Here is a 25716-nt window from a genome sequence, read left to right as displayed (position 1 = left end):
TGCTCTCATTTTCTTTCCCTTTTTCGTAAGCTGCATTTGTATTATAGGTCCTTCTGGAGTAAGTAAGCCCAGAGGTGAATCCCACAAGTAATGGTATGTAATTGAACCCAGGGGGAACATACTTCACATTAACATTTTGGACTTTATTATTTCATAATCTAAATAAGACTATATTATGAACACTGTAGGAAGGAGGGAAATTATATGGTAAGCACCACCAGCATATTAGCAACATAAATTTATTTTTCTTCTGCCTCACTATTCTTTCTTCCAATCTTTCATTTGATGGAATGTATTCCCCTCACAATGGGATGCGGGTGGCGCTGTGGTCTAAACTACAGAGCCTAGGGCTTGCCAATCAGAAGGTCAGCGATTCAAATCCCTGCGACGGGATGAGCTCCCGTTGTTCGGTCCCAGCTCCTGCCCACCTAGCAGTTCGAAAGCATGTCCAAGTTCAAGTAGATAAATAGGTACCGCTCCGGTGGGAAGTTAAACGATGTTTCCGTGCACTGCTCTGGTTCACCAGAAGCGGCTTAGTCATGCTGGCCACATGACCCGGAAGCTGTCTGAGGACTGATATGGAAGGAGGGGGGGTACCTTCCCTCATCCCTCCACCGGCCACCAAAGGGTCAGAGGCGATGACCTCGACGGCTCCCAGCTTTGCCCTGACCCCTCAGCCCCCACACCGTTACACAAGCACCACACTATACCCCTGGCCTCATGAATAAAGTGGTTTTCCCTCCCTCTATACGGGCGAAATAAACCCACCATCTTTCCTTAAGCTTCCCTCTCGCTCCATTTCTAACGTGGGTAGACCGTGTCAAATTGTATCCTCCATTCACTGTAATGGCCGCTGTCAGAGGCTCAGGAGCAGAAGAGCAGGGGAGAGAGCAAATAGAGAGCGGAGGAGAGGAATCAGAGGGGAGCGTAGGGGAATATGACAGTGGCCCGAGAGATTCCATGAGCTTCTCCAGTGAATCAGAAGATTCCCAGGAGGGGGCGCCTATGGTAAGGGCGAGGGGAGTCCCAGGGGGGACGTTCCATAAACAAGGAACCAGAGGGGAGTCCCAAAGGAGTAGCGGAGGATCAGGACCAGTTCCCCCACCAGAGCACAGTGGGGGGGAAGAGTCAGGACCAGCCTCTCCTCCAGCGGGGGGAGAAGATGAGTCAGGACTGACCACGCCCCCATCGGGGAGTGGGGAAACGGAGGGAAGGTCAGGTCCAGCTAGCCTCCCCAAAGGAGGGAGCAGTGACACAAGTGTAACGGTCAGAAGGAAAGTGGGAGGTTGCGCACGCGCGCCAAGTTCAAATGTGGAGGAGCGCGGGACAGCAGAAAACCCGGATTGGGAGCCAGGTCCTAAAGCCCGAAGGAGGGGGGGAGAAGAGTCAGGGGACTCAGCGTCAGAAGAATCTAGGAGGGCTGAAACTCCGACTAGCAGGAGGACCCAGAGAAAGAAGGAACAGAGGAAGAGGTGGAGTAAGGCTAGAGTCTTAAGCTGGTGTCAGGGGGGAGGAGATTCAGATGGGACTTCTACGGTCTAGGGCATAGACGTAGCGTTGCGCGCTGCACGTCTGGAAATGAAACTGAACTTCAATAAAGACTTTTTTACTTGAGGAAGAAGCAGCGTTGGTCTTGTGTGAGCTGGGACCTTGGGCAGCGCTGACAGCCACGCTTTATCCAATCAGAACCGTGCATTCGCCGTGCAGAGCTAGCTCAGTGAGCTCCTGCACGCCTCATTTAACCTCTTGACAAGCTGCTGACGGCTCCCTGCTGGGAGAACAATGGAACCAAAACTCCTGAACTCCTGAAAGTGTCAAATTCTGCAACAATGTATCTATTTTGTTTCCGACTTCAATTATCAATATGGGAATAGACTGGAATGGACTGAAAACTTCTGAAATTCATATAAAATCAACCATAGCACTGATTTCCTTGGTTCTGGTGTCAATTGACTCAGTTTCTTCTGGACTTTATGACACCTCCCCTGCCTCCATAATCCTTCAAGCGAGGAGTCACGTACGCAGGAAGACCCTAATCCTGTCAGATCGTTCTGCCAAGCCCTTCCTCCGGGCAATGCCAGGTGGCAGACGATGCATATCTGGACTATTGTTTTAACATCAGCGGTACTCAGGAAGTGTTTGTCTATGCATATCTCTCACTCTGCATACTTCCCCCTCCCTTCCCTGAAATGCTAATACGTGTAACCCCACCTTTCTGTAATATATTCATGATGTAATCCGTGAAACCCAACCTTCCCATAATGTATTCATGACGTTTCTTGCACTGTATTCTGGGACTTGGAGGGAACTTTTAAAAGTTGATGTCACCCCATTCTCGGGGTTCAATCTGGTCTTGAACCTGTTGCGCAATAAACCTTGGATCTCCGCATCTTGCTCCTGTCTCCGGCTGAGCTCATTTTCTTCCACTAGGACCCGCGGACTTAGTCCGACGAGCCGGGTGGCTGAGCAGTCTCGCACCCGGAATTTACTGTAACAGGACAAACGCTGGCTCCCTCGGCCTACAAAGCGAGATGAGTGTGCAACCCCAGAGTCGTCCGTGACTGGACCTAATGGTCAGGGGTACCTTTACCTTTACCTATGCCCCTCACAAGCATACAATTCCTTTAAGAATCATTGACAAAATACAGTTTTTTATGTATGTATAATTTTATTTTTATATTCTATCATAAGGAAGATAATCATAAACAAAAGTAATTATGGCTTCATTATAAGGATTATACAACCAACAAAGGAAATAAGTAAAAGAGAGAAATATACATTATCACATAAGATCTAAGTCTGACCTCTAGGTCCTGTGTCTTTTCACTGGATTATTATGAAGCAGTAGATCGTTCTGAGATTATTACATTCTTAACAAAGTGTTGCAAAATAGCAGCGTTTGGGCTGAAAGAAAACTCCACGCAGTGAATGAAGAATAACAAAAGGTTTATTGCTTGGCTAGCCAGCAAGCTGACTCAGAGGAATCAGTTCTGAGCAAAGGGAGGGGCTTCTTCATATATACATTTCTGTTATCTCTTAAGGCACTACATATGCATAAAGGTATAGGTAAAGGGACCCCTGACCATTAGGTCCAGTCGTGACCGACTCTGGGGTTGCGGCGCTCATCTCGCTTTACTGGCTGAGGGAGCCGGCGTACAGCTTCCGGGTCATGTGGCCAGCATGACTAAGCTGCTTCTGGCGAACCAGACCAGCGCACGGAAACGCCGTTTACCTTCCCGCCGGAGCAGTACCTATTTATCTACTTGCACTTTGACGTGCTTTCGAACTGCTAGGTTGGCAGGAGAAGGGACCGAGCAATGGGAGCTCACCCCGTCGCGGGGATTCAAACCACCGACCTTCTGATCAGCAAGTCCTAGGCTGTGTGGTTTAACCCACAGTGGCAAAAACCCTCCTATCCTAGGCTACATCGCCCTATTAGCATACCATTTATGGTCTTTCCTTAATTGCATATACATTAAGCAAGCTCACAAAGAACTCTCTCTAAGCAGCACCTCGCTCCACGTGATCCGTTTGCATTCCTTTCCTTATATGGGTTTACTTTGAGGGAGTTTAGGACATGAAGCAAGGCACGTCTCCCTTTCTTATGCAGACACTCCGGAAAGGATAACAGCTCATGGTACAAAATTAGGATAGCCTGGCTTGAAGGTCTTTATCAAAAGTAGAGACATTTAAAAAATTCAGTTTTTCTGAAGCCTAATGAACTGATACTCCACACGCACACACACGCACACACACACACACACACACGTGTGTGGGTCTGGGGGTTATCCAGTGGTTGCCTTCTGAAAGCAGGCACTGGGAAGGAAGGTTGGGGCAGCTATCTCTGGCCACCTCTGTGGGCTGAGTAAACATGTTCTGCTCCTAGACATGAAAATAGAGCTGTGGGAGGAGTAAAGATGCTGGGGAATTCCGATAAGAACAAAAATGAGACTGAAAACTGGTTTGCTTCCGTATATCAAAGCTAAGCATTCCTCAGGACAGACAACATTGGTCACATTGGAATATTTTGTTCAACAAAAGGACAACTTCACACTGTTCCTCCTCACCCGGCTTTCTCTTATACTGAATAAGCATATCTCTTTTTTCATGTGTTCCCAAGTTTTGAAGGCATAGTTAAGCTGGGAGGCTTTCCATAGAGCAGCAAAGGTGTCTGCCTGGTTGTCAGACTTGGGAACCTTCACAATTTTTATCACAGAAATTAGTTAGGCTGAACAGTAAAGGTTAATTTGCTTCAACTCTACAGTGAGGGTGTAATTTGTCCCACTGAGAGAGCCAGTGTGGTGTAGTGGTTAAGAGTGATGGACTGGTAATCTGGTGAGCCAGGTTCGCTTCCCCGCTACTCCACCTGCAGCTGCTGGGTGACCTTGGGCTAGTCACACTTCTCTGAAGTCTCTCAGCCTCACTCACCTCACAGAGTGTTTGTTGTGGGGGAGGAAGGCAAAGGAGAATGTTAGCCGCTTTGAGACTCCTTAAAGGGAGTGAAAGGCAGGATATCAAGTCCAAACTACTCCTCCTCCTCCTCCTCCTCCTCCTCCTCCTCCTCCTCTTTACCACAACTTCCTCTTGTTATCAGAAATTGCCCACTATCAAATGCAATCCATTTGATACTTATTCTGACATTTTCCTTCCAGCCAGTTTCCAAAAGGCACCCTTCACATCCCTGTTTCTCAGGCTGTAGATCAAAGGGTTGAGCATAGGTGTCAAAGCTCCATATGCTACAGATATGAGCTTGTCCTTTTCAGAAACTGATTTCCCTTGTGGCCTCAAGTACATGATCATGATTGTGCCATAGAAGACACTGACGACAGCAAGGTGAGAGCTGCAGGTGGAAAAGGCTTTCTTGCGACCCTGTGCTGAACGGATGCGCAGTACAGCCAGGCCTATGCGCCCATATGTCACAACTATGAAACCAAAGGGAGGTATTAAAATAGAGATGCTGGCAGCTTGCATAAAGAGCTCACTAGCATGAATGTCAGAGCAAGCCAGTTTGAGGAATGACTCCAGCTCACATGCAAAATGATTGATGACATTTTGTCAACAGAAGTTAGTAGGCCGCAACAGTGCATTGATCAGAGTTATCAGGAAAGGAAAGCCCACAGATGCAGCCACGAGGCAAAGGCAAAATTTCCAGCTCATGATCTTCATGTAGTGCAAGGGCTGGCATATAGCCACAAAGCGGTCATATGCCATGAGCGCAAGCAGGACACACTCAGTGGAGACAAGTAATAGACCAATGTACATCTGGGACAGGCATCTGTAGAAGGAAATTGTCGGCCTGTAGACTTCCGGGTTGGCGCCATCGTCTAATGGCGGATTCCCTCCGAGCTCCGGAGGGAATCTGCTCAACAGGGGTCGGGTCCTGCCGCGGCGGCGATGCGGGGACCCTTAGAAACCACAGGCGCTGAAGTCTGTGGACCTGGTGACTCGGTGGGCACCATTTGCGCCCCCCCAACCCGCAAAGAAGCCTTTTTAAAGGCTTCGGAACGGGGGACGGGAGTGGCGTGGTGCTGAGAGTTCGACTGCTTCCCCTGCTGAGTGAAGCCGCATGCCATGGATGGAGAGCACTAACTTCTTCCTTTGAACATTTGGATCAAAAGTAACGACCCGTGAGTAACACGGTAATTGGACTTAAAAGGGAAATTTATTTCTGGGAATTCGGCAAGATCGGGCAAGGTGCTTAAAAGGAAGTCAGCCTACCCGCCTTGTAAACATCGTAAAGCAAGGATTTTATTACTAAGGTTGTGTGAATGTCTTTTTTGTGTGTGGAAAAGAGCAATTAACTTTATATTGGGCCAATTTAAGTGACTGTGCTGGAGGATAAGAGAACGGAATTCACCCCTCCCCCAAAACCCGGGAGCGATCGGGGAGAGAGCCTGCGGAAGAGGTTTATAGATTTTGACAGCTGTCAAACTAGCTGTCAAAGTTGGAAAAAAAGGAGAACTGTGTCTCTGCTGTCTTTGCTGGTTACATTTGATACAATTTGGTAACAAATTGTTAAAAATAAAGAAGAAAAGGTTAATTTGTCATTAAGTAACTAGAATCCCTCTAGAGGGGGTTCAGGACATTACAAAAATGGCTGTAAGTGGAAAAATACTGGCTGAACTGGAAAAGACCTTTCGTCTCTTGGGAAATCTACAGGAGCAGACAAATGTTTTGACTATGAATGTAATAACAATGAAGGGAACAGTAAACAAAATTGCTGAACCTGGAAAGGATATGATTCAAGCTCCTGCAGATGAACAGGGAAGTGTTGTTGCCGATCCAAAAATCCTTACAGCCAAACAGGAGAAAGAGTCTGAGTCATTTGAGGTGCCGTTTAAAGAGGAACATGAGAAAGAAGGAGGTGCTGGGATGTTGCAGATGACTAAAGAGAGCCAGAGGCCTGCTAAGTTGGAAATAATGGAAAATAAGAACATGACGATGAAAGTTTGGTTGGAAGTGAAGAATGGAAATTGGAGAGATCTCCCCTTATGGGGATCTGAAGACATATGGAATATAAATATGGCCAATGTAGAATTTGGAGACTTTGGGACATTTGGACTTATGAGAAGTAAGAAACAAGATTTTGGCTCCATTGTTAAATATGGAGGTCTGGCTGGAAGAAATATGGACCTTATTGGAACAGAGCCTCTTCGAGATTCGGAATTTAAAATAAAGGACTATCAAGAAAACCGGCAGAGAGAAATTGAGAGAGGGTTAAGTGCCTCGGATGTGAGATCGCCAGGCTGATTTCGGATGGACTGATGGACTTTGGTTGGGGATCGAAACCGGGAAAGGGGGTGGTAGGGCTTCGGGAATCCAAAGGGTGTAAAAATATAATTCTGTTTTAATTAAGTTGGTTTTTGCCACTAACATAAAAATGGGGAATTTGGGGAGAGATTTAGGGCCGACCTTAGCAAAAGATTGTCAAGAATAAGTGTTGGTGTATAAAGACTGAGATTTTTAAGTTTAAATAGGTTAATTAAATTGATGGGGGAATTTAGGAAAAGTATGTTAAGAATAAGTTTTGAAATATAAAGATTGAAGTTTAGAAGTTAAAATTGATTAAGTAAATTGAATTAGAGGAAATAAGGTAAAGTGGGGGGGATAAAAATTGCTGAGCTAAAAATTGGAATTGGAATACAAGAAGGGCAGGTGTGGGGAAGTCAAGGAAATTGGGTATGGAATGTAATTAAGGTAAACTTTTTCAACTGTTTTTTTTTTCTTCTTTTCTTTTTTCTTTCTTTTTTTCTTTTCTGTTTTTCTTTTATACTCTCTTTTGAAAATTTTAATAAACATAATTTTTAAAAAAAAGAAGAAGAAGAAATTGTCGGCCTGTAAATGAAGCAGTTGACCAAGACCTCTGGAACTGTATTGCTGATGAGGGCGATGTCTATAGAAGATAGAGCACACAGAAAGAAATACATGGGAGTATGAAGCCTGGGGTCCACAATGATTAGCATGATAATGAGGCCATTACCAAGAAAGCTAGTGAGGTAGACTACCAAGAGGAAGAAGAAGAAGATGGTTTGAGCTCTGGGGTATTCAGATAATCCAATCAAGATGAACTCTATCACCATAGTCTCATTTGCAAGTCCCATGGCAATCTCCTGCAGGGAAGAAAGGTCAATGTGTTTAGAAGCACAGACAGAGGTTTCTCTAAGAAGCATCCACCCCTTTGTAATCCAGGATAGAGCCAGGCATGTCCAAGCTCACGGGCTGCTTTCCAACTCATTTATGCACAATTAGATCCCACTGAAATCAGTCAGTGCTGCTGTTGGTTTGATAACTTATTATACTAGGGTTGTCATATTTCAAGAAATATGGGCACAAAAAGTTCTTGAGATTTTTTAGGGCCATCGCCTGATAGCCCCACCACCACCGCCAAGCCAGAGCCAGAGCCTGGGTCACCTGTGCCCGCACCAAAGCCTGAATCAGAGCACACACACCCACACCCACATTTTTTTTAACCCCAAATCCAGGACATTTACTGTAAAATGTGAAATTTCCCCTTGGATGGGCATGTAGGACCCCGAAAAGAGGACATGTCCAGGAATTCCTAGACAGATGGCAACCCTATATTATAACTACCTGACTTCCCAGCAGCACAGTTCCCACAGTTCCCATTTCTGGGAGGGGCAAAGCAGTGGGGAGGTCTGCAAACACTAGGGTTGCCATATTTCAAAAAGTTCTGAAATGGGATGCCCTATGTCTGGATTTCCCTGGCCATTGCAGATTTCCGCCCGGATGCTGTTTATGAGGGCCGAATGCCAGTTATGTCCAGGAAATTCCAGTCGTATGGCAACTCTAGCAAACACAATGAGTGAGCCAATCCTGCACTCCCAGTGCTGCGTTTGCACTGCACTGACTGCCCTTGCCACCTCTCCCTCTCACTCCTGGTAAGCACCAGGAACTCCACTGCCAGGAGGTCAGCCAAGATCCCCTTGAACAGCCCTGCCATCTGCTATGGAGAATGAAGTTGCAGAACTTGTCTGAAACCCTGGAAAGCCATTTTACTGAGGCAGATTGGTCAATGGTCTGACTCAGTACAGTAAAGCAGCTTTCTATGTACCTAAGGAACACTGAGATGTTGCGTTCACAAAGTAAAGGAAGGATATTTACTTGAGGCGTTCCCAAAGTAAAGGAAGGATTGAACTCTGATTAATAAGAAAACACACAGAGGCTTGAACCAGGAAGACTTTGGGAAGGGTGCGTATAATCGTGTCTCTCTGTGCTTGTCCCGTGTGCAGCCCCTGGCGCAGGTAGTTTTATCCACACAAAAAACTTTTTACAGAGTGTTCGTAAGAATCAATCAGATTTCTTCTGAGCATTTCCACAAACCCACTGGGGACAAGTTAAACTACTAAAACTAATTAAGCACAGGGTAAACAAAAAACAGAACTACAAAGAAGAGCATCTGGCAACCCCAGAGGTGATAAACAATCAATACATATGATAAGGAGGATGGCCAGGAGGACAGCAATCATTATCACCTTCATGTGAGATCTGTTTCCTGGCCCTAAGATTAAGATCCTACATCAAAGAAACTTGCCCACTGTCTTTATGGCCCAGGATGCTGCCTGGCGAAGCAACTGGCAGTGTACGTGACTGGTGAAGAGAGAGAAATGAAACAGGGATGCAGGGGTGTAGATTGATCAAGAATCATATCAAAATAGTTTAAACCCAGTCAACGCAATGCTTTCATTGCTGACACAGATGGCTTACTCTATACTTGTTATACCGTATTTTTCGCTCTATAACACGCACCCGACCATAACACGCATGTAGTTTTTAGAGGAGGAAAATCCGTGGGCATTCCCTCCATAACACGCACAGACATTTCCCCTTACTTTCTAGGAGGAAAAAAGTGAGTGTTATGGTGCAAAAAATATGGTAATTCCTCATAGCAATCCCACCTGATCACTACATCTCTGGATATTTGCACTCCTACACTGAGAGTCATGGAAAGGGGAGTCATTGTTAAATAGAAGTTGCTAGCTTTACACAGAATTGGGCAAGAGCAAAAATTGTATATAAAGTGTTGATAAAATGGCTACAAAACAACAACATTTAATCCTACAAAAAACATCAACATACAATTGAAATGTGAATAAAATTATTGAAACATAGTGATGTATATCTGTCTAGAATGATGGCCATATATCAACCCGATGGGGCAAACAATGACTAGAGACCAATTGTGTTTTTGACACCCCCCCAGGGGTCTTCCTCAGTGGTCAAGGCCACTTGTACTTATTCCAGGTCAGCTCCCCCTGTTGTCTATATAGATTGGCCAAGTGGCTAACTATTGATGACCAATTGCATTACAAATTCAATACGTTGTTTTTATAATTTCTAATGAGACTGAGAACCTTATTCTGATAAACTAAGATTTTAAAACTCACCAAATATATCCATAAGGCTACTACACACACACACACACACTGAACATGCAGATATATATGAGCTGATATAAAAAGATAGTCCATTAATTTCCATTAAGTTAGTGATTTTTTAAATAATAGTAAAAAAGTTGTAGCATCAGCTTTCTGGATCATCTGGTGGTGTTATTCCACAATTCCTTCTGCGTATTTCCTGTATTTGTTGCTTTGTTGTGTTGTTTAATTTTAATTTGTTGTTGTGTCTTTTAATTTCGTGGCTGCTCTCACCATCTGCAGTGATCATGGCGCCCAAGAAAGTAAAATCTCTCACTGCCTCCATTCCACCATTCCTCATCAGGCTTCGCTCCCAGACCTTGGATCCTCTTGGTTGCCCTCCTCTGCACATGTTCCAGCTTGTCAACATCCTTCTTAAATTGTGGTGCCCAGAACTGGGCCCAGGACTTTAGGTGGGATCTTACCAAGGCAGGACTATGACTTCATGAACACACATGAGGATTACTGATGGGAAACTGGATAACTTGGTGCAAAGGCCCCCAAATGTCAACAGCCTGTAGGGGTCCAGGGCCTGCACGTTCTTGGTGTACCTTCATGGGGTGTGAACTGGTGGCGACAGACCAGCAAGGAGACTTTGGAGTCATAGTAGATAGCTCCAAGAAGATGTGGGCCCAGTGTACGACAGCTGTGGAAAAGATGAACTCCATGCAAGGGATCATTAGGAAAAGGATAGGAATGTGAGCTGCCAATATCGTCTTGCCATTACGCAAACCTATGGTGTGACCACCTTTGGAATCCTGCGCAGTTCTGGTCACCTCACCTAAAGAAGAAGATTGTAAAGCTGGAAAAGATTCCATCGGCCTCAGCCTCACATGGTTCTCCTGCATGCTGGGGGTGATGGGACTTGTAGTCCCAAACATCTGAGGCACGAGGTTGCAAAGGCTATGATGTGCACAGGTGTGAGTTGTGGTCTGTGCCCAGATCTGTGGTCTTCCCCTTTTGTTGTTGTTTGGCTTTTCTGTCATATCTCATTGTCAACACATACTATGTTACAGTCATACATAATATAATAAGAAAAAGATAGCATAGATATAAAACATAAACATATGATAGGTGGTGAATGCAGAGTAGCAAATGCTTCCCTCTGTGAGGGAGTCTTCCCAGACCTGCTGAAAGAGGCAGCCATTAAACCACTTCTCATAAAAACATCTTTAGACCTGGCCAATATGGCCAATATGACCAACTATCGTCCAGTCTCAAATCTTCCATTCTTGGGCAAGGTGATTGAGCAGGTGGAGACTTCCGGGTTAGCGCCTCCGGTAATGGCTGAATTCCTCTGATCGGGAGGAATTTGCTTCGTGGAAATTAGGGTCTGGCCGCCACGGGAAAGGTGGGGACCCACAAAAAATCACAGGCGGGAGAAGCCTGTGAACGTGGGATTCGGCTGGCACCTTTTGCACCTCCCCTACTCTCTGGGAAACCCGGTTTCGGGGATCCGGAGCGACGTGGGGTGAGTGGCGCGGTGCTTCGAATTGACTGCTTCTTTCACGGAGTGAAGCTGCATTGCTGTTGCTGGAGAGTGCTGACTTTTTCCTGTGGACAATTTGATCTTAAAACAACTACCCGTGAGTAGAACGGAAAATTGGATTTTTAAACGTCTTAATTTGGCACCGAAACAGTGAGGTTTCAAACAGGAAGTCCGCCTTCCCCTTTTGTAAATAGACTGAAGCAAAGAGGCTGCAAGCTAAAGTCTTGGAAAGCCTTCCGTAAATGATTAAACTTCCATCGGCTAAAATCATCAACCCCCCCTTGGAAGCAGGAGAAGAGGGGGGAAATTTTGGATCGTGTAAGCCTGCAGGAGAGAGTGAAGAAAGTCAAATTACCACCGCTCTGAACCTGGAAACGGGCTGCTAGTAAGACTGACGTTTTGGAAATGCTCATTGACTGTGAATAGATCGTTTGTTGACAGCTAGTTAAATAAGAGAAATACATTGTTTCCATTGTCTCCTTCTGCGTTTAAAAAGGAGTAAAAGTAACTGAAAATTGAAACTAACTTTATTGCTTGAACTGTGCTTAAAAGGATTGATACAAATAGAAATTGTTTCCCCCTAGAGGAAGCCTTTGAAATTGTTACATGAGCTATGCTGGGGGAATTTCCAGCTGCAAGATAAAAAACTGTGAGAATCTGGGATTGACCTTGGAGCGTTAAGAATGTTGACAGAAGAAGCCTTAGTGGTTTTATTATGTAAGATAAATGATTCACTGGAACAGCTCCATAAGAAGACGGATGCGATGACTATAAAAATTGATAACTTGGAACAAAAAGTGACTAATTTGGGGCAAAAAGTGAATATTAATACAGAAACTATTCAGGAATCGATACAGGGATCTACTTTGACATGGCAAATTATGGAGAAGGGGAGAAAGTTGTTGTTGTTGAACCTAAAGTAGCACAAGTGGAGAGGGAGAGAGCCCCAGCCTTACAGATGCAATTTGATGACTATAAGTTGATGCTTTTTATGATTGAATTTAGAGAAAGTCAGATTTTGAGGATTGGAGCCCCGCTTGGACTGGAGAAGGAAAGTTGGATAGATCCCTTCATGCAGGGATTTACTGACCTTTGGGACTTTGGTCAGGAGGAGACTGGAGTTGTGGGGACTGCCAGATTTGGAGGAACTTTGAAATACGTCCTGAAATATCTTTTGAATCTTAGTTTTAACTATGGAGATTTGGCTGACTTGTCGAGAAGGAATAAAAACATTGCTAGGTGGGAATTTCCCCGAGATCTACTCTTCAGCATCAAAGGAAGGAAAATAAGAACAAGATCAGGAGAAGACAAAGTAAAGTGCATGTATAAATATGAAGAAGACTTGCAGAAGGGACTTGGAAAAGAGTTAAGAGCCTCGGACAGAAGATCACCAGGTTGATGGACTATATGGAATTGATGGAAATGACTGGCAGAATCCGAGACCAGGGAGAAGAGACGGTGGAAGAATATTGGAAAAAGTTTAAAGTCTATATATGGAAATAATGTAAAATTAATGAGTGTTAGAAAAATGTTGGAATGGAATTATTCGGCTTTAGTAGAAATGTTATAAGGAATTAAGCATAAATAAGTACTATAGTATTAATGGAAAATAAGGTTAAAATATGTTAAAATAACCATATGACAGAAAATAGAGAAAGGATTTGCTGAAATAATTAATAGAAATGGAATACAAAAAGGGAGGTGAGAGGAGGTAGATGAAACAAGGGAATGAAAGAGAGGGTATTGAGATGGTATGATGTGTGTTTTTTGAATTGTTTTTGCTCTCGTTTTGTTTAATGTGTTAATGTTGTGTTGTGTATTGTTTATATATTGTACTGTATTGTTTTCTCTTTCTTTTGCTTTTTCTTTTTTCTTTTCTTTTCTCCTTTTTGTAAGGTTTAAAAGTAATAAATATTATTTTTTTAAAAAAACACAAGGTGATTGAGCAGGTGGTTGCTGAACACACCTGGAGGATGCAGACCATTTGAATCCCTTCCAATCAGGATTCAGGCCTCATCATGGGACTGAAACTGCCTTGGTCAAGCTGGTTAACAATCTCTGGCAGGCTAGGGACAAAATTAAAAGCTGTTTCCTAGTTCTGCTGGATCCTTCAGGACTGTCTAGAGGAGTTAAGAGCTGGGGGCACTGTCATACAGTGGTTCCGCTCCTTCCTCCTGGGCCATGTCCAGAAAGCGATGTTGGGAGATGAGTGTTCAGACCCCTGGGCTCTCACTTGTGGGGTGCCTCAGGGTTCTGTCCTCTCCCCAATGCTTTTTAACATCTATATGAAGCTGCTGGGAGAGATCATCGGGGGTTTGGGCTGGGTGTTCATCAGTATGCGGATGATACCAAGCTCTACCTCTCTTTTCAATCAGAACCAGTGAAGGCAGTGAATGTCCTTTGTGAGTGTCTGGAGGCAGTTGCAGGATGGATGGTGGCTAACAGATTGAGGTTGAATCCTGTAGCAGGAGACCTCCCCCCCACTTCATTACACTGTAATGCACAAGCACCACACACACACTTCCCACCTTCCCCGAGCCTGGAGATGCCCCTTTTAGAGGGGCATCCCCTGAAAAGCCTTCTGTAAATAAGGAAGCACTAATCTGACAACTCCGCACGGAACCCCTTTGTTTTCATGTATATTTTTTCGTGAGTTGACTGTAAAACCCTTCTTTGCTCTATTCTTATAATGGGTAGACCAGTTTTCTGAACCCTAGGTCAGTTGGCTGCCGCTTCAGCCAATCAGCATTACCGAACAGCGCCTCTTGTGGCGGCCACGCAGGTACTGCAGGCAAAGGTGTACGCTTCTCTATACTTTGACAGCTCTCAATTACAAAGTTTCCGGATTTAATTGACCGTGACTGATCTAATCAAAATGTAACAAGCCGCTTCCGGAAAAGTGAAAGTGCCTTTTGAACTCTTTGGACAGTTTCTTCATAAATTCACTATAAATCAGCCGTACGTCGGATTTGCAACGGACCACTTCTATTTTACTTCTTATGACAAGGACTATCAAAGGGGGCTGGCTTGATACTAGTCAGCCATAATCCCTTGAGCGAGAGGGCACGTACTCTGCAGCCCTTCCCAGTTGGCATGGCAACCTTGAAAGTCATCTTGATGGGCTCAGACAGAAGACTATCAAGAACACAACGGACTGCATACACAAGTGGATTCAACACGGACAATGACAAAAGAAGAGTGATCGGATTCCCCCTCAGGGGGCAGGAAACTGCACCTACCCTTTTGCCTTCTGAAAATGACTCATGGGGAGGGGGAGAAGGGGCACCGGCCAGGTGTCATGATACTCAGGTTACCTGTGCAACCCCTCCCCTGACCCCTCCTGTTTTTAATGTAGTCATGATGTAGTTATGATGTATTTCTAGGGGTGTAATTTAGGGGATTAGAAACTAATAAAAGTTGGGGTCTTCTTTTGTTCGGGGCTTCCATTTTGCTTCACCTTGTGGGTGGTGGGAGTCCTGTCACGACAGTATCAAATAAAGGCCAAGCCTACAGGCTGCTGGTTTGCTCCAAATCGTCTTGGTTGGTGTCTTTATTTTGTCCAACGGAGCCCTCGGATTTTTCCGGTAACAATCCTGACAAGACAGAAGTCCTGAATGGGGTAACTGTGCCCCTGAAGGACCAGGTGCACAGCCTGGGAGTCATTTTGTCCATGGAGGCGCAGGTCAATTCTGTGTCCAGGGCAGCTGTCTACCAGCTCCATCTGGTATGTAGGATGAGACCCTCCCTGCCCGCGGACTGTCTCGCCAGAGTGGTGCATGCTCTGGTTATCTCCCGCTTGGACTACTGCAATGCGCTCTGCGTGGGGCTACCTTTGAAGCTGACTTGGAAACCAGAACTAATCCAGAATGCAGCGGCTAGACTGGTGACTAGGAGTGGCTGCCGAGACCATATAACACCGGTCCTGAAAGACCTACTTTGGCTCCCAGTACGTTTCCGAGCACAGTTCAAAGTGTTGGTGCTGACCGTTAAAGCCCTAAACGGCCTCAGTCCAGTATACTTGAAGGAGCGTCTCCACCCCCATCATTCAGCCCAGACACTGAGGTCCAGCTCCGAGGGCTCTCTGGCGGTTCCCTTCCTGCAAGAAGCGAAGTTGCAGGGAACCAGGCAGAGGGCCTTCTTGGTAGCGACACCCGCCATGTGGAATGTCCTCCCATCAGATTGCGGGAATGTTCAGGGTTGCAGGAGAGGATATATTGTTTATTAAGATCCTTCCTAACTTGCACTAGCAAGTTCCTTTACTTAGCAGAGTTTACATTCCCCTTCAGTAGAAAGCTGGTTGCAGGCTTGTAGGAACCTTTTACTATTATGCAATTCAATCTGCCTCAGATTGAATTGTATGTTCCTGGTAAGATCCCCTTTTAAATTTACTCATGATCAGGCAGAGCACAGTGTGACCCCTGAAGGCAGGTTTTAGGCTTAAAGTTACAAATTTACTGTATACTAACAGGTTTATCCCTTAAGGGAGTTGACCTGGGGAACTGCTTGGCTGGCAGCCAGGAGTTCAGTCCAGGAAGTTTGCAGGATGAAAAGAAGATGGAAAAGAGGAGAGAGTGGCAGCATGCCTTGGCCTTTGACCAGGTCTGGGAAGGTCACTCCCACCCACTAGTCACATGCAAAAGGAAGGATGCTCCAGGCCAGGAGGAACAGGAAGTTTCAACTGGCTGGGCCAACATCCCCTTGCATGTCCACTCTAGCAAAACAAGGAATGTTGTACTTGACTGCTCCCAGTAGATTACATCCCACAGAAATGTCAAGGAAATAAACAACTATCTGACTTTTAGAAGACATTTGAAAACAGCTTTGTTTAGGGAAGATTTTAATGTTTGATGTTTTATCGTGTTTTTAATATTCTGTTGGGAGCCGCACAAAGTCAGTGGGGTATAAATAATAAGTTGTTGTTGTTGTTGTTGTCGTCATCTCTGTTCCAGGACAGTTCACTCTGTTCTATCGAGAAATTCCTCATCTTCCCCATTAGCTCAAAGTGTGGATAGGTGGGCCTCAAGTTGCTGTATCTTCTCTTCCAGAGAGACAACCAGCTTGCACTTGCTGGAGGAGTAGTTTTGCACGTTCACAGGCAGGAGGACAAACATGGAATGAGCGTAGCCAAGGGGTGGGTGGGTGGAGTAATCTGTCCCAAAAAGCTCAACAAAAATCCTGGCTATACCCATGAAACATGGCACAGATATTGCAGGTCACTGCATCAGCTCCCTTTTTGTTCATGTCTCTTGGTCCTATGCACACTGTGAAATAGCACTCCGGGTCTCCCTCTCAAACTCCTGGATTCGAGCTCCCAGAGACTGCAATCAGCTAAAGAGAACTGTGCTGAATTGAAACAAACAGCAATGGAATTTTCTGTGGAATGCTATTTGTTCTGATTTAGAACTAAAGAGCAGGTTTCCCAGGGGAAAGCAGCAGGGCCAAGGCAAAACCTGTGTCTAGAAAGCACAGGACAAGCAGAAAACTTCCGGACGTGTGCTTTCCAGGCATGGGTCAGGCGGAAGTGCTCTGTATCTACACAGGTTATACCTCCCAGAGACTAGCATGGTTATGAAAGTAATCAGCAATTCATCAGCTTGTCCATGCTGGTTATTGGATACTATTGCACAGGTATTGTGGTGCAGCCCAAATTACCTCTCAATTTGCTGCCAACCTAGCAGTTCAAAAACATGCCAGAGCAAGTAAATAAATAGGTACTGCTGCGGTGGGAAGGTAAATGGTGTTTCCATGAGCTCTAGCTTCAGCCACGGTGTTGCGTTGCTCCAGAAGTGGGTTAGTCCTGCCGGCCCCATGACCCGGAAAGCTGTCTGTGGACAAACTCCGGCTCCCTCGGCCTGAAAGCAAGATGAGCACTGCAACCCCATATTCGCCTTTGACTGGACTTTACCGTCCAGGGGTCCTTTATCTTTTTTTTTTACCTTGCCTCCCAATTATGAAATAATAATAATAATAATAATAATAATAATAATAATAATAATATAATATAGTTTTTCCTTAATAATCAATAAGTTTGATTGCTTCTTGCTTCTTATCCCTCCCATTCACCCATCAAACAGGAAAAGAGTTCTAACTGGACTCAATTTATTGAAGTTCTTAAAGCAGAGAAACCCACAATGGCAAGCAAGATCGCTGCCCACTCCAGACACATTTTTTAAAAATACATTCTCTCCTTCCTGTAGAAAGAAAGCTATTCTACTGCACCATGGGAGTTACAGTATGTAAATGCTTGTATAGAAAGAAGCAGCTGGATTTTGCTTGTAGAGATCACTGTCACTAAAGGGAAAATCCAGAGAAATGCTGGATCTCATACAGGACTATGGAGCTCAAAGGCTGCAGCCAGCTGTCCACTCGGAGAGATCCTTTCCTTTGCAATGGTTCTTCCAAGCAACCCTGAAAGAAAGAAAAATGAAAGCAAAAAAATGAGGATGGTGGGGAGTAAGGCGACTGCTCTTTGGACTGCAATGGGTGAAATGGATTGCTTTTATGAGCCTCAGAAAGCTTCCCAGTGAGGCCTCAGCATCAGCTGCTCATTCCTTCTTCCTGTTCACTGTGTGACCTTGACTGGGCCAGACTAACCACAGAATCACATAATGTTTTGCCCCCTGGTCCCCCTCCTGCTCCCTTGCAATCTATTTAAAACCCATCCCTGATTTTTTTCTTTTCTTTTCTTTTCTTTTCTTTTAACAACAAAGGGACTGGTGCAATTTACAAGGCACATCATGGCTTCTTCAAGAAATAAATCATTGCCAAGTTCATGTTACATACATTAAAGTTGCCAAATGCCTATAACTACCCTTGTGGTGTATTTTTGTAAGTCTTACAAGATGCATGTGTAACAAGGTTCTTCCAGTGGTGTAAAATGATTATTTTCCTCTTTTCCTTGCATAATCTGCATTTTAAGGGCAATTTTCTTTCTATTGCTAAAATCCAAACTGGTCTGTACTATACTGCTATGTTTAAGCTACCCAGATTTCCCCCCTGTCAGGTGATGATTTATCTGGCTGCAATTAGAAAATGCAAAATTAAGTTCTTAAACTTGATAAGCTCATTATACCCTGTAAACATAGAAAGCCAAAAACATTCTGGAGTAAATTCAATATTATCACTTGTAATGCTAATCAGTTCCCTTTGGACATTAGACCAGAACCTTCATATTGAGGTGCAATTCCATCAGAAGAATGATCAGTGCTGGTGGTCAATGTAGAGTCTACCTATCCACACTCCAGAATTACCTGATGAAACCTTATTTGTCATGGAACTTTAAGCATGCTAAAAACCAGCTTTCTCAAACCTGGTGCCTTCTGTATATTTTGGACCATAACTCCCATCATCCCTGACCGTTGGCCACACTGGCTGAAGGTGATGGAAATTAGAGTTCAAACTATTGGGGGCGCCAGACTGGGGAAAGCTGCTCAAGATCCTTGGTTTTGTTTCCCTTCTCCTACTTTTCTCATAAACCACATTTTACCCCCAGGGCCAAGAGCAAATGGGAAAGCTGCAGTACATGAGCCTAATAAGAGCCCAGCTGGGTCAGGTGGAAGGACCATCTCTGGCAGCATCCTGAACCGCTTGCTGTGCTGTGCAATGCCATGCCTTGTAGTGGCCTTGAATGTACGAACATGTTCCCCAGCAATTTGCCAGGCATTTATTAGGACTTTGCTTTGGAAGAAATCAGACTCTCCCACTGGCTCAAGACTGCAATACCTCAAGGACCACCTCAAGTGCTGCCTCAATACTGCTGTGCCCTTCTGTTGCAGGGCTCTCTTGGAAATGGTTTATCCGTGTGAACCAGGAAGTGACCTCTCCAGACAACGGAACAACTCTTCTAATCTCTGCAGCTGCGATCTCCAGCATGACACCAACACTGTTAGGCAGTGCGCATGTATACTTCATCTGTTTCCCTCCCTCCCACTGACCCCTCAGCACAGCCAGGGTGCTGGCAACCCATGCTACACCACTGTAAGCTGGGATTTGAACTCAGGCCTCCCAGGTCCATCACTTTTGACCACTGCTTTACAGTGGCTCAGTTGTTATACTGTTCCCTTAAACTCACACCTGGGTACTTACAGCTCCCAACAGGCAAGAGCCACCAAAAGTCATTGCTGTACGTTTAAGGAAGCATCTTTGAGGCACCACCAGTGCCTAGTGAGGAAGCATCTTTAGCTGCTAGCTGCAACAAAGCCTAGTGAAAGACATGTCTCTATGCAGTCACAACAATTGAAATCTCAGCTGCTTTTGAGTCTTGCCAGCAGTGAGAAGTTAGCAAGACTCACCAGGCATCCATCCCTTGGGGGTCACGAACAACTGTCTTAGCGCACTCAATGTCATCTGTGATGTCGTCATTTGTGAAAGCTGTTGACAAAATTAGCAGAAAGAAAAGGAGGGTATTTGGTTTTCTAAAGAGCTTTTTTCCAACCCCATAAAGCACATCCTGCCTTTGCACTCAGGAAGGATACATTGGGTTGCCTCAGAAATGTGGAAGTGCTTTTCCCTTCAAACTCAAAGCCAGAATACTTTGGGGGAGCATTTAGAGCATTTCCCCTTTGAACTGGCCTTCAGATATTGGGGCAGGGCTGGACAGTATGTTTCAGCCTGAGGGCCACAATTCCTCTTGGGAAGTCTTATGGGGGCCACATGCTAGTACAGAGGCAAAAGTGGGTGGGTCAAAGGATAGGACTCTTTATGCAGCCAGCTACAGTAGCCACAGAACAGTCAGAGTTTTCAACCCCCATCTTGTCTCTTTATCCTCCAGGCAGGCAAGCAAGGGGATCTCATCACAGTTCAAGGGCACATTCAGGTGAAGCACCTGGGCTGCACATAGAACAGGGCCATGAGAGAGGGCATGGTCAAGGGAAAGTCATGTGAGGTGGACAGATAGGTCTGGAAGGCCACATTTGCCCTGAAGTTCTCCCTCCCTGTGTGGGGGTTAATTATAGTGACTGCAAGTTCAAGAGAAAGGTTTCCCCTCTCCCCTCATCTTATGTGCCCCGTGCCCTTGCCAAATCTGCTTCAGAGGGTCAGGGGGACCCTTAGAACAGATTGAGGAGTCATGCTGGGAGAGGAGAGGGGCATAATGTTCCAATGTGGAAACAGAAATCCTTGGCTTATGGAACATTTATTTAGGGCTGTGTTAGATTCCACCCTGTGCTAGCTACTCAGTAACAGCTGTAGGAATCCTAACAGCGCTACTTATTCACACAATTAATTCACCTTACTCAAAGCATTCTGGCTGTCATTATGGATGGGTGAAAGCCTGAAAATGTATTTTCTTACATTAGAATCATGGGGGGCTAAAGAGTGTGTCTGGGAATAGGTAGTGGGTTTTTTAATGGGGGGACATTCAAGATGCACTGCCTCCCCTTCCATTCTTGGCTGACACTTGGAGAAAGGGGAGCAGAAGGAGCCACTGTGTTGATGATGCTTTCCCTTCTAAGTTCAAGAACTGGATTTGGGGGCAAAGAGGAGCAATTCTTCAGAACTATTCACCAGAGAGGGATAGGTAATGGTTTTTATGTGCTTCTCCAGCAAGACACAGCTGTTGGCAAGGAACAGGGGGTGAACTTATTTGCACTTCCTGAAATAATATGCAATCTTAAAGACAGATGCCTTTCAAAACACAGTTTCAAAATCTCTAAATCCAGTTATCATTCCTAATCTTTCAATGCAGTTCTCCAGCCAAATAATATGCATGGTAGGGGAAAACCCATATATTAATGAGAACAACATAGAAAGATGCATTACATTAGTTACAGTTGCATACAAATGCAACCAAAAATGCAAAGGAATGTGCTACTCTTAAAAAAACAAAACAATTTTAGGCAGAAATATGGAGAACTGAACTTTAGACAGGGAAAATGAGAAACTGCCTTACTGTAAGGCTATTTCTAAATGGCCATTGGTGTGGTGGTGGAGTTGCAAGGGTGAGGCAAAGGACACAGGGGCAGGATGTATGAGCAACAGATGAGACCTCTATAGGGCACCACAGACACCAGGAATAAGCAAGACAATAGCCATGCATTAGTTACTATCACTGTATGGCGGGGGGGAAGTGGGTATGACAGCATCTCCTGCCATTCAGCAAGAAGATTTCACTGCCGCCATAATAATAATAATATTTTATTTATACCCCACCCATCTGGCATACACCACTCTGGCAAGACAGTCTGTGGGCAGGGAGGGTCTCATCCTGCGTACCAGATGGAGCTGATAAACAGCTGCCCTGGACACAGAATTGACCTGCGCTTCCACGGACAGCCATGAGTCCAGAATGACTCCTAGGCTCTGCACCTGGTCCTTCAGGGACACAGTGACCCTATTCAGGACCAGGGAGTCCCCCACACCTGCCCACCCCCTTTGGCTGATTAAACAATCTAGAGCCTTTTAAAGAATAATAATATTATAATATTAACAATAATAGTATTAACAATAATAATGACTGGAATTGACAGATTTGTCCTCCCTCGTCGTTGCTTCTGTGAACCTGTGATGAGGCAGGTCTCCCAAGCAGGCTGGCCTCACCTTCTGAACTGCAGGGAGCCTGGGCCCCCAAGATAGATGGTGGGTCAGGGCAACAAGAGAGAAGCCCGAGGTTGTTGAGGTGGACAAAGCAAGGCTAGACCTGTCCCTGGTCTTTGCTTATTAGAACAGAGGCACAAGCTGGGATGTCTTGGGGGTGGGTGGCAATAGAAATGCAGTGATAAGGTGGGGAATGAGGTTTCTAAGTGAGCATGTGGATTGCAGAGGGAGAATGGTAACTGAAGGGAGACAAATTGGGTGCTTCCTTCAAAAACACAACCCATCCTCTCTGGAAAATTGCAGAGGCCTTTTGCTGGCCATCTGTATGGCACCAAGTTGCTTACCACTGCAGGAGATTCTGCATCCATTGGCTGTTTCGCCCTGTTGATTGTCACACCAATAGCGACTGTTTATTTGAAAAACCCCATAGTCCTGACTGCCATCTGTGTTTGGTGGCCCCACAGCGCTACTTTCGTATTTGCTTTCATGATAAGCTGTGCAGATCCCTGGAACAAAGTGAGAAGGAAAAGGGCCATCGTGTGAGGGGGCAGAGGAGAGAGGGAGATTATTTCCCCCCCTTCAAAGTTGCAATAACTTGAAACAAGGTAACTTTAAAACATTCTGTCAGTTAACTGTAGCAAATGTGTGTGACTTAAAAAAAACCAGCATTGAAAAGAAACGTTTAGGGTTGTGCATCGGATTCAGGCACTGCCTGAACTGAACCCGACTGATTTGGGCTTTTGCCAAGATGAGTGGAGGCAGCCCTGGACTGCTGCATATATGGGGCTATTGGGTGGGGCATCGAGCAGGGAGAGGGAGAGGCAGGTAACCCTAGCACAGGGGTCAGCAACCTTTTTCAACCGTGGGCCGGTCCACTGTCCCTCAGATCTTGTGGGGGGCCGGACTATATTTTGGAGAAAAAATAATGAACGAATTCCTATGCCCCACAAATAACCCAGAGGTGCATTTTAAATAAAAGGACACATTCTACTCCTGTAAAAACACACTGACCGTCTGGACCGTCTGTGGGCCGGATTGAGAAGGCGATTGGGCCGCATCCGGTCCCCGTGTCTTAGGTTGCCTACCCATGCCCTAGCACTTGTAAACCAGTACCCAGGAGGAACGAATCCTCCGTTTACCAGCTGATGAGCAAAGAATTTGATGCTACTGTACCCTGGAGTGATGTGCTTTGCAAAGCAGCCCCCCCCCCCCTTGAATCCTCAGTGAAGGTGGAAGCGGGGAGGAGACACAGCTCTTAGAATCACAGAATGATAGAACTGTAGAGTTGGAAGAGTCATCTAGTCCAACCTCCTGCAGTGCTAAAGTATCCCTGGCCATCCAACCTCTGCTTAAAAACTCCCTTCAAAGGAGAGTCCTCTACCTTCTGAGGGAGACTGTTCCACTGTCAAACAGCTCTTCCCATCAGGAAGCACTTCCTGATGTTTAGTTGGAATCTCCTTCCTTGTAACTTGAATCCATTGGTTTGGGTTCTACTCTCTGGAGCAGGAGGAAACAAGCTTGCTCCATCTTCCCTGTGACAGCCCTTTAGATATTTGAAGATAGCTATCATATCTCCTCTCAGTCTCCTCTTATCCAGGCCAAACATACCCAACTCCCTCAACCATTCCTCATAAAGCTTGGTTTCCAGATCCTTGGTAATCTTGCTCATGAATATCCAGCTTGTGAATATCCTTCATAAATTGTGCTGCCTAGAACTGGACACAGTGGGGTATACTAGTTGGGTAAGAGTGCTGGGGGGGGGGGATCGCATCTGGCAATCAGTGCTTCCCTTTGCTTTCAGATAGTACATGGGTAGATGAATCTAAAAAGCCCAGGACACAATTTTTTACGGCCTCAAGCAGCTATGGTGGCCTATTTACCAGAAATAATTTATTTAGCATTAACTCTGGAAATGTATACTCGATTCTGACAAAACTCAGCCTTCTAGAGCAAAATATACACCAGGAGCCTAAGTTAGGTCGGAATCAAGTGTACACTTCCAGAGTTAATGCTAAATACATTACTTCTGCTAAGTGAGCCTCCATAGCTGCAAGAGGGCCATGAAAATTTATGTCCCAGGCTTTTTAGGCTCATCTACCCATGTGCTATCTGAAAGCAAAGGGGTGCATTTGTTGCCAGGAGTGAAATATATTGGCTACGTGGGTGGCGCTGTGGTCTAAACCACTGAGCCTCTTGAGCTTGCCGACCAGAAGGTCGATGGTTCGAATCCCTTCAACGAGGTGAGCTCCCGTTGCTCTGTCCCAGCTCCTGCCAACCTAGCAGTTCGAAAGCACACCAGTGAAAGTAGATAAATAGGTACCGCTGTGGCAGGAAAGTAAACAGCATTTCCGTCACGGTGTCCTGTTGCGCCAGGAGTGGTTTCGTCATGCTGGCCACATGACTTGGAAAGCTGACTGTGGAGAAACGCTGGCTCCCTCAGCCTGAAGAGAGATGAGCACCACAACCCCAGAGTTGCCTTAGACTGGACTTGACCATCCAGGGGTCCTTTACTTCTTCTTTTTTATATTGGCATTATTTCCCACTCTCCCACCCCACTAGTATGTTTAACCAGGGTTTCAAAAACTCTAGTTAAACATTAGTCTCATACTGAAAATGATTCTGGGCTGGATCCTGGTTGGGCAGGATTTGTCCCCAAACACCTAAAAATGCAAAGATGGAGGGAAAGGAAGAGCAAACTCACAGTCGGCCAGGCTAATGCCATGGTATCCATCCAGCCCTTGTTGTTTCAGAAGTGCAGCCAGTTCACATTTCTCAAATACTTTGGCTTCATTCACCGAAATGAGGAGGCAGAAGAGAGTGAGGGCCAGAACCTTCATCTCTGCAAGTCGCTGGAGAGTGATGTTTGGGTTCCCTTGGATTCCCAGTGGCTTTTATAGTCCAGAGTTCCTGGAGTGTCCAAACGGTAAACAGGATGGTGATTGCGATATGTGCATGTGTGGCAATAGCAAAAAATGTTGCAGTTCTGAGTTGACCTGCACACAAAACAAAATCTCAACATTTACCGGTACTCATCATGGAATAAAATTAAAATAGGCAGAAAAACTAAACACAGAATCACAAGTTTTAAAAGTGCCTTAATCAACAAATCATTTAATCATCCATTGCCACATATTACATGAGAACTGATACAATCTCATATTTATATTCCCAGAGGCTGGAATCCCAGAATACTCCAGCTATAATTTTCCCTCCCAGCAACTACAGTTTAAGGGTTGAACTGTTGTGGCCCCAGAGGTGATATATACAACCAACCAGCTTGGAGGCTTCACACAAGTTAGATGACTTATCTTAAAACATATGAATAATTATTTTAAAAATAGATACATTACCAGACCCTCCAAGTGTCCCTATTTTCCAGGGATGTCCCTGATTTAGAGAAGCCATCCCGGTTTCTGATTTGACCTCGGAATGTCCCACTTTTCCTTAGGATGTCCCTATTTTCACTGGAGAAATGTTGGAGGGTATGGAGTTATCTGACCCCCCAAGCCGTCTGAAGGCAATCCTGTACAGGGAAGTTTCTTACATTTAATGTTTTATTGTGTTTTTATATATGTTGGAAGCTGCCCAGAGTGACTGGGGCAACCCAGTAAGATTTGTGGGGTATAAATAGCAAAATTATCGTTAAGGAATGGGACGTTCCTATTTTCATCAGATAAATGTTGGAGGGTATCCTTTGTAGCTGGGCAATTTCTCATTTTCTGCACAGATCTTATGTACTATCTCCCAGGATACTTGGAG

At 45.2% G+C, this 25716-nt stretch overlaps 2 protein-coding genes, 1 long non-coding RNA gene and 1 pseudogene across 4 annotated transcripts in view; 1 reads left to right on the top strand and 3 right to left on the bottom strand.

Annotated features, from left to right (window-relative positions):
• PPP6R2 (protein phosphatase 6 regulatory subunit 2) overlaps positions 1 to 25716 on the top strand; it is a 1004265-nt gene that overhangs the window by 192865 nt on the left and 785684 nt on the right. The gene's annotated exons all lie outside the window — the stretch shown is intronic.
• LOC310743153 overlaps positions 1 to 25716 on the bottom strand; it is a 187193-nt gene that overhangs the window by 8349 nt on the left and 153128 nt on the right. Inside the window, exon 2 of the long non-coding RNA XR_014538826.1 lies at positions 1650 to 2375. This is a non-coding gene — a long non-coding RNA (uncharacterized lncRNA). The remainder of the gene's footprint in view (positions 1 to 1649; positions 2376 to 25716) is intronic.
• On the bottom strand, positions 4613 to 7601 carry LOC310743059 (olfactory receptor 13H1-like; annotated as a pseudogene). Its single transcript has 2 exons — positions 7336 to 7601; positions 4613 to 5296 (listed from the first exon to the last, which is right to left on the bottom strand). The product of its transcript is annotated as an olfactory receptor 13H1-like (transcript).
• On the bottom strand, positions 17518 to 24883 carry LOC310743121 (lysozyme C, milk isozyme-like). Its single transcript, XM_083573244.1, has 4 exons — positions 24659 to 24883; positions 22302 to 22463; positions 19716 to 19794; positions 17518 to 17832 (listed from the first exon to the last, which is right to left on the bottom strand). Exons 1-4 carry the CDS (start codon positions 24792 to 24794, stop codon positions 17766 to 17768), a joined length of 444 nt encoding a protein of 147 aa, XP_083429370.1. The 5' UTR covers positions 24795 to 24883; the 3' UTR covers positions 17518 to 17765.

The sequence above is a fragment of the Podarcis filfolensis genome, assembly GCF_964270895.1.
Source record: "Podarcis filfolensis genome assembly, chromosome: 10".
NCBI lineage: Eukaryota > Metazoa > Chordata > Lepidosauria > Squamata > Lacertidae > Podarcis > Podarcis filfolensis.
Note: the sequence above shows the minus strand (reverse complement) of the source record. Positions and strands in the feature narration are given on the sequence as shown.